The sequence below is a fragment of the Cydia splendana genome, chromosome 16 (assembly GCF_910591565.1).
Source record: "Cydia splendana chromosome 16, ilCydSple1.2, whole genome shotgun sequence".
NCBI classification, from domain to species: Eukaryota; Metazoa; Arthropoda; class Insecta; order Lepidoptera; family Tortricidae; genus Cydia; species Cydia splendana.
In genome coordinates this window covers 13,789,106-13,801,751 of record NC_085975.1, presented here as the reverse complement: position 1 = coordinate 13,801,751, position 12,646 = coordinate 13,789,106, and the positions used below count along the sequence as shown (strand labels likewise).

Here is a 12,646-nt window from a genome sequence, read left to right as displayed (position 1 = left end):
ATCACGGATGCATGAATATTCGATACATTAAGTATTAATTTGCATGTTTGCTAAAAGTACTATGGTGGAATACTCGTATGCGCGAGACTTTCTACCTCTGAATACGTAATTTTGTCGATTCTTCACGAATGGCATCAGTGGTTCAGACTGTATAAAGGCCACTTAGGGACCTCAAACGATTAAATGGTGAGAGACAACCAAGACTCACTAATTCTAATTATTACCACAAGTTCATAACCATCGTGAACCGTATTAGTATCAAAACAAGGTTGTTTATTTTTTTGGATTAGTGAGTTTTGGTTGTCACCTGAGTACTTACTAAATGTGACAACTAGTTTGATATAAATAATTTTCGATGTCGTTTAAGAAATAAGCGATTTTCTGATGGTTAATTACCTCACGACAATAGGCGTTGAAGGCATTAAGCTAACAACACTTACGGTTCTGTTGACGACGCAGAACGGTAGTGAGAAAACAGAGTTGGAGTCCGACGTGTAGAGCGTCGTGTCGTTCTCGGCTCCCAAGAGGATCGCGTCGTCAAATAGTATCGCTGCAACATACCGGCAAATTATGGTGAAAATGTTCCAACCTCTTAATTTAATTACGACTTTCTGTTTTAGGCACAAGGTTCAGTTTAGGCCGTATTCGGCCTATAGCTCAAAAATGACACTCGAATGTCAGTCTTACTCAATCAGACTGGGGAAAAGAGACGTTTTAACTCCATTGCTGTAATTGGCCGAATATACAGCTTGTCAAGAACCGTTTGTCAGTGGAGTATAAGCAGAGAGAATCATACTGTCTTTTTCTTATACTAGTATTATATCCCCGAAAAAGCAGACTTGATTGCCAGACTATATTTCCTATACCTATACTTGTGTTGTGAGATTTATGCCAGTCAATACGTTCAAACATTTGCTATACTTACTTAGCGGATATATGTTTAGATGGAAGGGCAGCATGATCCGTTTAGCCATGAACGTGTGTCGCGACGAGTCGGGGTGTCTTGTCGCGTCCCGTGGTAACAAAGGGAGCCACACTCGCGCGCCGAGGGCGCCGCACCACAGCCAAAGTGCTCGGGACAGTTGTGTCTGAGCCCTGCCGCCGCCGCCGCAGGACCAGACGCTCTCGACGCAGGACGCGAGCACGGTCGCTGGAAGGCAGCTGTATGCCTGTTGGTAAAAGTAAATAAGAATAATCATATAAAGGCAAAAACAAAAGTGCAAATCAATTATAGGACCTATAAATATTTTAGGTCCTAATGGCCCATAACATTGGATACGTACTCCGTCCCTAATGTATAGAACATTTGTTTTTAGCCCTATATGGTAGTAAGGTTTGTGCGTCATATAACTCGATTTTTTTTTTATTGATATTCGGGCCATTTATGAAAAACTAGATAACGAATGACTAAATTTATTAAAGTCCCGTTGTCAAAACGAAATGACATAAATTCCGTCTGTCTGTTTTGCTTTTCATAGGTGTGCCAAATTTTAGCTCAATACCAATAAGTATCGAAAAATGGTTTGCAAATTTTGACGATAACTTAAAACATAATTAAATACTGACATTGCAAGTTAAATAAAAGCTTATGAAAAGGAAAGGGAAGTGTGTCTTTACGTACGGAAACGAAACGAAATTCGGCGGTCAGCCTCTACATTTGACACATGGACATATAATTATTCAAGTACGTTTTACATATTTAGCTTGACACCCGGAAATCGATGCAGCGTATGTAAATTGTAAACTAAGGCAAAGTTTTTATACTACGTCATAAAACGTAAAAGCAAACATAAGACAGTCCGTCTGTTACATTTTTACCTGAACGATAGATTAATTGTTCATGAGATAGACGGTAGATGAGATTTGCTATAGAGTTTGACTATTATAAAACTAATAAGCTTTATAATATGTTTAACTATACATAAAGAAACGTGAATTGTGTGAAAACATTGACAGTCAAAAAATGGGCGGCATTCATTTTATATCATTGTAAAGTAAACAGCAATAATTCTCAATGTTATGTATGTCAAGAAAACAAAAAGTGCGGAATAAAAGCCAATGAACTGATTTACATTAATACGCAGCTATTACGCGTGTTCGAATCGAGATTGCATCATGAATTAATGCATCATAACTTCTCCAAATATCTCAAGGTCTTAGTATGTAGAGTATTAAGTTATTCAAGTTCAATAGCAGCAAGGGCGCGATGTAAATGTAATGTCTGTAAGAAGAAATTGTGTAACGATTACGCGTCGGCACTGCGAATGGATTAGGCTTGATAATGAGCTAATACTCGTAAACATTGTTAAGCATATGCACCTAATATCGCGTGCTCGACTCTTGGTACACAGCAAAGCAACATACTTAACTGATCATTAGTACACCCTATCCCATTGCAATAAGAATGCCCATTTAACTGTGTCGACTATGGTAATTGCTGTTTGGAATTAGAGCAACTCGTCGAATAGCTCGCTTGCATTGCGTCAAATCGACACGCAAGGTACAACCCCCGTGTCACATCACTATCATTATCATTACCCTCGGGAACGTTATGTAACACACTGAGCCAATAATAACGCTAATCGACCAAATTAGGATCAAATACTCGGATACAAATAATTTTACAAGTAGGCACATACACAGACATTTGCAAATAGACGCTACATCCTCCGCGAGCGAGCCACATGTAGATACGAGTATAATGGTATCGTAAATGTAAGACAGACGTTTTCACTAGCCGAAGGTTGTAGGAAGCCTGATGCAACCCTTGAGTGATTGTTGTTGAAGCGGAGCAGCGCGAACGACCGGCATCCGCCGCCACCAGGACACGAAGGTCTACAGCGGTCTCGTATAAATGGCTCAGATTGCTCTTTGCGTATCAGTGCGTTTTCGACACGACGCGGTCAAGTGCGTCTCGTGAACATGAATTTATACGTTGCGGTGCGTGAATTATATTTGCCATATTGGATTGTTTGTATGACAGTGAAGTGACGGTTTGGTTTTCCACAGATATGTCTTCTGGCGCTCACGGCGTCGACGAAGGCTGACGGGGGACTGGGGCTCGGAGGCCTAGGTGGGCCAGTGTACGCACCCGGGCATGCCTCAGTTGATTATTATGTAAGTTGCAGTAATTTAAACGTGATTGTTGAATGAATTATTCAGTGTTAATTTCAAAAATATTTTGAATTTTAGGCCTATCCCCGTTATGCGTTCGAATACTCTGTGAAAGACCCTCACACCGGCGACAATAAAGCGCAATGGGAGAAACGTGACGGAGACGTTGTCAAAGGTAAAATATATCCATTCATAATTTGAGACTAAATAGTTCGATCTCTAATGTGAGTTAAAACGTTGCAGGAGCATATTCACTTGTGGAACCCGACGGCAGCCTGCGTGTCGTGGAGTACTACGCCGACGACAAGACGGGCTTCAATGCCGTCGTGAAGCGCCTGGGCCCCAACCTGCACCCGGCCACCGTCCACGCGGCCCCAATCTACAAGGCCCCGATCCCGGTACTCGGCGGACATGGGTCCGTCCTCTCCCCGATTTCCGTCGGCCCGGTGGCGAACCTGGGACACCTGGCGAGCGCACCTCTGATTTCAGGGCCGATCCATGGAGGCCCGATCTATAGCCCCGCTGTGTCGTCTCAGAACCTATTCAAAGAACCAGTGATCGTGAAACATCTGCCCGCGCCGATCCTCTCTGAACCTATATTACAAGAGCCTATCCATCACTCGCCAATTCTAAAAAGCCCAATCTTGTCTGAACCTATTCTTTATGAACCGATCATCAAAGGCCCTATTCTGCCCGGACCCATTTATAAGAATGGTCCAATCGTGACCTCTCCTCTTCTTTTTGAGCCTAATATCAAAGGTCCTATTCTACCCGGACCTATTTACAAGAATGGCCCACTCCTGCCAGGACCCATCTACAAAAACGGCCCAATCCTACCCGGTCCTATCTACAAGAACGGTCCCATTTCCTACGGACCTCTGCCAATCCTCAAAGGCCTGCCCGGGCCTATCTACAAGGCTGGGCCGATTTACTCTGAGCCTTTAGGCCCGCTACCAGATTACAAAGCGCCACTACCCCTTTACAATGAACACGTACCTCTTTACAAGGAGCCGTTGCCCGCTTTGCCTTTATTAAAGGGGCCAGTAGATCTTGGACTATATGGTAAAGGACCTATCAGCACGCTCGATTGGGAAGGTTTAGGTAGAGGACAGCTCGAGCAGGGCTATGGTTTGGGCAAGGGCATCGGTCCGCTGAGCCCATCCCTGGGAGGTTACGGATTGCTAAAAGGAAACATTGGACCTGTCCTACCCTACGCAGGATTAGAAAAAGGCCGTCTGCTGCCCTCCTGGAACGGTCCGATAGAGTATCCTCTGTACCCACAAGACGGGTACAAACACTGATCGCAACGATAAATAGCAGCCGGAAGCCCACAACGGCACACGCGACGCACCCACAAAGGATGACAAAAGCAAGTAATAGTGTGCAGTGGGCTTTTTACTTTACCAATCATTTGCCGCTGCCTTTTTCAAGGCTCCTTTGCCATGTCTTGATTAGAATAACTAACCATGAGCCCTCATTGGTGATATGACAACGTAGTCGATAGTTTAGACCAAATTGTAATTATTTTAGGATATGTAATATTTATGTTGCTACGATTAAGATATTTAGTATATCTTTACGAACACAATATAGCATGCGCCACCGTGTGGTATATAATTACTGTTTTATTGTCCTACCCCTTAACTCGATTAGCGTCCTATCAAAATAAAAATACAACTCATTAATCAAATGTTATGACAACATACCTATACCACGCTGTTGCTGATGGTTAGATAAAGGCTTGTTTCTTTATTGAGATAAGAACGAGAAAAGAAGATGAAAGAAAGAAGAAAGGAGCGAAATTCAAATTTTCTATGAGACGATATCCCTTCGCGCCTACATTTATCAAATTTGCCGCCTTTTTCTACTGACAAGATCTGCTTGACCAATTATAAGCATTTCAACATTTTAACTTCAGTTTATAGGTTACTGTCATGGTCTCTATACTTTGGTAAACGCTAATTAGAATGATAACATTGATAACAGTCAACGATCGGGAATTCGGGCGGTCCAGCGGAGCGGAGGCGGTCACCTTGGAGCAATCGAAAGGGCCGGTAACCAGCTAAAGTAAATAGGTATACATTTAGTGACCTTGGAATGGGCTTAGAACGTTTACTAGACTGAGAAAATTATTAATTGAATCATTACGAGTATGTCACAGTCTTAAAGCCCGAGTCGCAATGGTTGTCCATGCGTACACATGCATGTGCGCGTTGTAATGTATGCAGCGTTAAAAAAAACGTCACACACTTTGCGTGGCGTATGCGTGCATGTCTAAGCATACGTAATTAATTACGTACTCAGTTTTTAAAACTTAAATAATTATGCTTTTAATCGAATTTAAACTTTCGTGAGTCACGCTGCCGGAAACCATCGCGAGCGCGGACTTCTGGCGTATTTCGGCGGTTTCGTGGGAATCTGGGCTATAACCGCGAAAATCGAAGTTCGCAAATTGCGGGCATCTTTCTCTGTCACTCTAATTACGCCTTCATTGGAGTAAAAGAGAAAGATCCCCGCAATTTGCGAATTTCGGTTTTCGCTGTAGCCTCCCTGCACCAGAACGGGTGACGCAGCAACAAAACTGTTGTGTCGCCAAAATGAATCTTAGTTTTTAAGATTATACGATTTATAGATCTGTATGTATATATGGGCCATTGTTGCCTGTCAATACATGTTTAATTTTACAATTATAGAGTTCCGTATTTCGTCATCTTCCTGCATTTTACAGATTGATTGCACTGGTTCTCCTATTATTTTTCTACAAAAGAGCTGTCAATACGGTGAATCCTCATAAAGCTTTCAAAAGTCGGTAAAACGAATGTGACACTTCTGGAATAACTAAAGCGCCTGCTTAAGGGGCCCACTGATTAACAGTCCGTCGGACGGTATCGGCCTGTCAGTTGTTCGGAACTGTCAAAATTTTGTTCTAACTGACAGACCGATACCATCCGGCGGACTGTTAATCAGTGGGCCCCTTTACCGGGACGAATGCGACACGATTACTGGCCATTGGATTAGGAACAAATACTTCAGCAATGATAAAAAACCGGCCAAGTGCGAGTCGGACTCGCGCACGAAGAGTTCCGTATCATTACGAAAAAAAACGGCAAAAAAATCACGTTTGTTGTATGGGAGCCCCACTTAAATATTTATTATATTTTGTTTTTAGTATTGTTTGTTATAGCGGCCACAGTAATACATCATCTGTTAAAAATTTCAACTGTCTAGCTTTCACGGTTCATGAGTTACAGTCTGGTGATAGACAGACAGACAGACGACAGACGGACGGACGGACAGCAGAGTCTTAGTAATAAGGTCCCGTTTTTACCATTTGGGTACGAAACCCTAAAAATGTACTGGAGCATTTCATGAAATTGTCTACCGTTTGTCCCGTACAAATGCGAATTTTCTGAAGATTTGTAGGTATAAGAGTTTCCTTTTCTATGACAAATGGTCAAAAATATGCACAGAAGAATAATCACCTGCTTTAAATGCCGAAAAAAAAGTCGCAACACAGGAAATAAAATGCGTTTGTACGGGACAGCCCGTGGAATGCTCCACTACAATGTAAAATGCGTGTTGTGCATTAAATATGGTGTAATAAATCGCCCTAACAAGCACTTAAACGTTAAATAAATATGATTGCTGTCAATTGCGAGTTATACCTGCGCACCGATGGTTCCGCGCAACTACACTTTAATTCTGCCCTACCATTGCAGCCGTAACCTGTTTGAATTTAGAATTTAGTGCGCAGCAATCATATATATAAAATTGAAAAACCAGAACGGGATAAAAAACGAGCGAAGAAGAGAGATGGCGCCTTACAAATTTCTAAAAAAGTTTTTGACACGTATCTCGAATACAACGCACGTATGATAAGAAAAAACTGTTTAAATCTATTATCTACATATGAAAATAAAACTAGAACATAAAAACTATCGCTTTCGATGCGTATTTAATTTACAATAAGGAAAAGAAATTTTCATAACAATCTTCATTTTACGACTTCGACCATTTCTCGGGAACTCTCGGTTGCTTTCGTTTGGCGGTGCTATAGATTAGACCAAATAATCCGTAAGTTAAAGTAAACTAAATTATGTTTGTCATGTTGGTATACAGGTATTTCTGAGTTTTTTTACACGAAGTAAAATAAAAAGTGCTGCCAACCTCAACCTTAGTCCATAGCCCATACGAGTGAATTATGCCATTTATAACATATCAATCAAATTAATATTATCGTATGATTATCGTGTTAATAATTTGTATTTTATTGTTTTAAATTTCTTTATGAGTTATTATTATTCAGATTGATTTTCATGGCTCGGCAAACATTGTCATTCGTCCAGGGAAAGGGCTGCCGAGATGAGCCAAAAATACAAAGTTATAAAATGGGAGACGAGCGTACTTGGGACAACAAAATGGGAGACGCCCGATGGCGAGAGCTATCGCAAGATCGCAAGAAACATGACGTGATCTGGTATCGGAGGCCAGGTGAGTCCTTTGGATCCTTGCGTCACCTTAGCCGTAGTAATGTTAAGATCCACAAAGGGAAATGGGGACTACCTACGTTTGTATGAAAAGGCGATTTATGGGCGGTGGTCGTCCATATTCGTGGCTTAAAGCGGAAAATAAGTAATCTAATGAACGTTTTTGCAACTAGGCTTACAACAATAAGTAATAATTTTATGTTAAAACAAGTTTTAAATAAATACCTACGTACGTTATAAGAAATTTTCGAATTAAGTTATCCAAATAACGGCTACCTACTTGACAAATAAGAAATCCTTATCACAGTTATAAACCCTGGCAGGGCTACATACTAATGTCGGTATTTAACTAAACATAAGACAAACTCTTTATTTCATTTACGCGAGCGGAGCTGCGGGCCCGTCTAGTCCGATATAAAATTTAATACTTTTTCCAATGGTCGTTTTGACCGTTACCTATGCGTGGTGTGGGGCAGTGTTCTTGTACAGTCGCCATCAGATATATCGGAGCGGCCGAGGTGCTCAAACATATCTGAACACGCCTCTATTGTCATGGCGCTAGGTTAGGGTGTTTCATTTTTCCGAATTTTCGATTTTCATCTGACTTTGCTCGAATTCTTGTTCTAACTGATAAAAAAATATTATACGTTAAAAAAAATTAAAATCGGTCAACATTTAGAGGTTGCACAACATCAACAAAGATTTTTCAAATAACCAACGACTCTACATCGGAGGGTAGAAAATGGTTTAAGCGGCTACCATCAAAGCGGAGAGTAGTGTGATACTGAACCTTCTACATATAAATAAATTTTAAAATTAGTAGTAAACTTGGATTTTGGTTACTCGATAAATGTTCTAATTAAGATTTTTCAGTTTTTCCACCTGCTTCCAAAGGAAAAGTGCTTTTATCGTGTTTTAGACGCAAAATTCAGTTTACTGATTCGATTTTAGTATCAGTTTATTATATTTTGTCATTTTAGAACATAGTTCATTTTCACGCAATGTATGGGGTTCTCACTCTACCTTTTCAACTTGTGCAACCTCTAAACGTTATTCGATTCTTTTGAAAATTGAAATAGATAGTTTTTAGTGTGGGGAGACTCCATTGGTGAGCAAAGTCAGGAAAAATAATACAACTTTTTTTTCTCCATACAAAAGTGAATCACCCTACGCTAGGTGCGTGTTCAGATAGTTTTGAACACCTCGGCTGCTCCGATATATCTGATGGCGACTGCTGTACTTATTTACGAGTAGGTACCTGTTCGAGGTTTAGGTATATTTTATCAACGTTCAAAATGTTCAAATCTGTCAAATGGTTGACATTCTTTCTCGTTTCGTTGGACTTACATAAAATAATCGAGCCATTCCAGGTTAGTCTTTGTATTAAGAAACGTCTGCGAACGATAACAATGTGCTTAAAAATAAAGGTTTCTTTACACGCGTTTCAGTAACCCTAAAAATAAGTAGAAATAACCCGATCGACAGCGCTAATAGCAGCCAATCATGCAGGGGCCGCATAACTCGAACACTTGTCGAAGCAACGGGTCGCGCCAGTTTTTCAGGACTCCGCTTCGATAGGCGAGGCGCCCGTATAAAAGCATTGTATTCCACTAAAATACGCATTGAATTACGACAGCTCACAGACGGAACCGACTATGACGAGAACATTGGTAATTAATTTTCGACAGACGGTTAATTTGATTTAGTAGACGGGTAACAAGTCAATCCTGATCTTGACACTGAAACTTTTTATAACCTTTGACCTGTCAGTGTGCCGGTTGTCAGAACCGAGGTTACTAGAGTCGGACCAAACTTTGCATGTCATAGCGTGGAAATGTCATATATCTATGAAAGTATGACGTTTATAGTGACACTTCACACTTTTTTTCTGTCAAAGTCGAAACTCAGACTATATCTTCTTTCTTTTTTGAATTGACAAAATACAGGCTACAGCAACTTCTGAGTCTGACCCTGCTCTACTAAATATGAGACTATATTTATTTAAAAAAAAATGTGGCGCATAGATATACATATATTAGTTCTTTTTTTTAAACGTGTTCACTCACCGTGTATAATGAACACATTGTAACATAGTAATAGATAACGACCCATTGGTATTTTTTGTGCAAGATATTGCAATTCTATCATAAAAATTATCGTTTAATAGATAATTACAATTTACGAGTATTGCTGTTTGCAAGCATTTCGCATGAAAACTATTGAACATTGTATATAAATATTTTGTTATTCAACGATTATGTTTTTGAATTTCAGACTGCGTTAACTCTGACGCTACTAGCGGCCACAGTTTCGAGCGGCGTTGTCCCTGTTGCGCCTGCAGCGACCGTCGTAGTGGTACGTACTATACAAGCCAATTCACGCATCAATTCGATCTTAATATCCTCAACTTAAAGTTCATTTCACATTGACAGGATAACCATCCGCGGTACGCCTTCGATTACGCAGTCAACGACCACCTAACAAAAGACAACAAAGCGCAATGGGAGGTGCGGGACGGCGACGCAGTCAAGGGCTCGTACTCGCTCGTGGAGCCCGACGGAAGCCTCCGAGTCGTCGACTATAAAGCCAGTCCTCAGACCGGCTTCAACGCAGTCGTCAAACGACTAGGCCCTAACGTCCATCCGTCCAAGGGAGCCCTTATAACACCTATTGCCAAAATACCAATAGCACAAGGAGTCATAGCTTCGTTAGCTCCTATTGCTCCGCTAGCGAAGATACCCTTAACTCCTATAAAACCCTTGCCTTTAATCGCGCCTTTAAATTACGGCTTCGGCCCAGCTCCTCTAGCAATCGGCTTACCCAAACCCGCTACGCTTGGACAATGGAGTCTCCCATGGGACCCACTAACGCACTCTTTCGGAGGCTGGGTGCCACTCAACGGACCCCTGTGGCCCTTATCCCTAGGTCCGGGACCATACGCGACCATACATAGCAAGAAAATCGTCAATGGGAAACTTGTCAAATGGACGACGGGTCCGATCTCCTTAGCGGGAAGAAAGCTTGTATTGAAGAAGAAACTTTAGGTCCTGTAGAAAACAATAGAAACTACTAGAATATAAGAAACGGTAGTGTAGTGATATGTTGTAAATATTATTATACGCTACTGTACCTGAGGTCTGTGAGTTGAAATGTTACTAGTCTATTTTATTATTGTTACGGGATGTATTCGAAGCTATATATGCGTGTTTTAAACGTGTAAAATAAAGCATTTTATCGACGTATCCGACTAAATCATTTCCCTTCCCAAGTTCCTTTTCTGTACCTGCTACGAGTAGTGTTTCTAAAAAGATGATAACTCACTATCGATCAAGTGAATGTTCAGTCATCCAGTAACAATCGATTAATCATCGACAAATCAAATCCGCAATAGATTTCGTCTAAAAACTACCCAGAATCGTAGGTGGTGGTGATCGATGATTGATTGTTATATGATATTTATACATATCACATATTATGTAACATAGTGTTACGCTTAGCACTGATAATCAATTAGTACCACACTACTTATCACGTGTAATTAGTACAACAATTTTAAATACTGTCTAATTAAATTATGTACAAATTCACGAGGGCTATAATCATACAAAGATAGGACATCCCTAACCTATAGATTGTTTATTAATAAACGGCTGTCGAATCTGAATTGCTTTCTGCCGTCTATTTCCATACTTTAACATTTTGTTTTATTGAATAGAGATAAAATAGACGAAGACGAAAATGTTTGTCAATCACATTGCGAAGCGATCAATCGGTGACGTCAGTCAAAATATCTGTTAATCCCATTCATATAAGTAGGATCCTAAAGAGCTCCGTATGACAAACGCTTCAATCGGTGTCTACGGTCAATCACGAGTGTTAATCTTACGTGCTTGATCGTGCCGGGACGACTAAGTTTTATGAATAAACGGTTACAGCTACAGTAGGTAGGTATTTACATTCCTGCAAAAACCACACTATTGCGTATGATCTATGTGCCGCGTACGAGTTTTTCAGGATTTTCACTTGACTCACGACGAAAAGAGGCAAACAATGTTGAACTTGTGTGTATAATCAAATATGTATGTTTCTTTGTAGGGTCCACCATATTACATCATAAAATTTTAATGCACGAAGCGTTATTACATTCATGGAAACAGATACAGATATGTAAGATCATGTTTGACCGACCATATTTTATTTTGCTCGGGGCAAGACAAACAATATAATGATTCCCTACAAGTGTTTCTTTTGCCCCTATATTTTTCTTACCCACTCTTACCTAACATGACCTTATCTGAATCCTTTTATAAGAATATTTACGGACCTTTAATTGGTTCAATTTTGCATTGAACTGTGTTCATGACAACTGTGTTCATGAGTCATAACAATTATGATTGACACCGACCTGCACTCTGCAGCTGTGGTCTACATTATACAGTTAGCATATCTCAAAACTGTCAACAAATAAACGATTCACATTTTTGCTTGGTATTATGCACGTCTGATGTGCTGCCAGAGTCTTCGGTACAGGTCGATTCACAAGAGCTGGCACGAATGGAATGAATGAGTGAAAGAAAATATCTAAGTGTGTATAACTTTAACCAATAAAAAGGTGCCTCTGACTGTTCACATTTTTGCTTGGTATTATGCACGTCTGATGTGCTGCCAGAGTCTTCGGTACAGGTCGATTCACAAGAGCTGGCACGAATGGAATGAATGAGTGAAAGAAAATATCTATGTGTGTATAACTTTAACCAATAAAATGGTGCCTCTGACTGTACACTGTCAGATAGAGATGTCACTCATACAATGAAAGCCTCGTTAATTCCGCAGGGCCCATTTTTAGATTTATTCTAGATTAAATTTAGTCATATTTTTAATTTCGTTTAGTTTTTATTATTACTTAGTTTTAATCATAAAAATAAGAACTCTGCAATAAAATACCGAGCACCTACATATTCAATGACTGTGCAGGTGTGCAACCCATAACCAAACATATTTATTTTCGCAAAAACTGTTTTAATTATTAAAGCATATACAGAATT

At 40.3% G+C, this 12,646-nt stretch overlaps 3 protein-coding genes across 3 annotated transcripts in view; 2 read left to right on the top strand and 1 right to left on the bottom strand.

Annotated features, from left to right (window-relative positions):
* LOC134798353 (guanine nucleotide exchange factor subunit Rich) overlaps positions 1-12,646 on the bottom strand; it is a 59,160-nt gene that overhangs the window by 23,095 nt on the left and 23,419 nt on the right. The window contains exons 17-18 of the mRNA XM_063770763.1: positions 926-1,169; positions 441-550 (exon numbers count right to left, since the gene is read on the bottom strand). Of these exons, the coding sequence (XP_063626833.1) occupies positions 441-550; positions 926-1,169 (354 nt within the window). The remainder of the gene's footprint in view (positions 1-440; positions 551-925; positions 1,170-12,646) is intronic.
* On the top strand, positions 2,840-4,731 carry LOC134798347 (uncharacterized). Its single transcript, XM_063770756.1, has 4 exons — positions 2,840-2,940; positions 3,010-3,117; positions 3,193-3,289; positions 3,358-4,731. The coding sequence occupies exons 1-4, from the start codon at positions 2,923-2,925 to the stop codon at positions 4,413-4,415; spliced, it is 1,281 nt and encodes a 426-aa protein (XP_063626826.1). The 5' UTR covers positions 2,840-2,922; the 3' UTR covers positions 4,416-4,731.
* On the top strand, positions 9,870-10,883 carry LOC134798020 (cuticle protein 21-like; the record flags this gene model as incomplete). Its single annotated transcript, XM_063770353.1, has 2 exons — positions 9,870-9,956; positions 10,034-10,883. Coding segments are annotated over 2 exons (699 nt in total), but the record flags the coding sequence as incomplete, so codon positions are not given.

What these genes read in the sequence shown, in the direction of transcription:
- LOC134798347 (XM_063770756.1), top strand. An exon ending in ATGCCTCAGTTGATTATTAT is followed by an intron (nt 3,118 to 3,192) that starts GTAAGTTGCAGT and finishes TTTGAATTTTAG; the next exon opens with GCCTATCCCCGTTATGCGTT. An exon ending in TGACGGAGACGTTGTCAAAG is followed by an intron (nt 3,290 to 3,357) that starts GTAAAATATATC and finishes AAAACGTTGCAG; the next exon opens with GAGCATATTCACTTGTGGAA.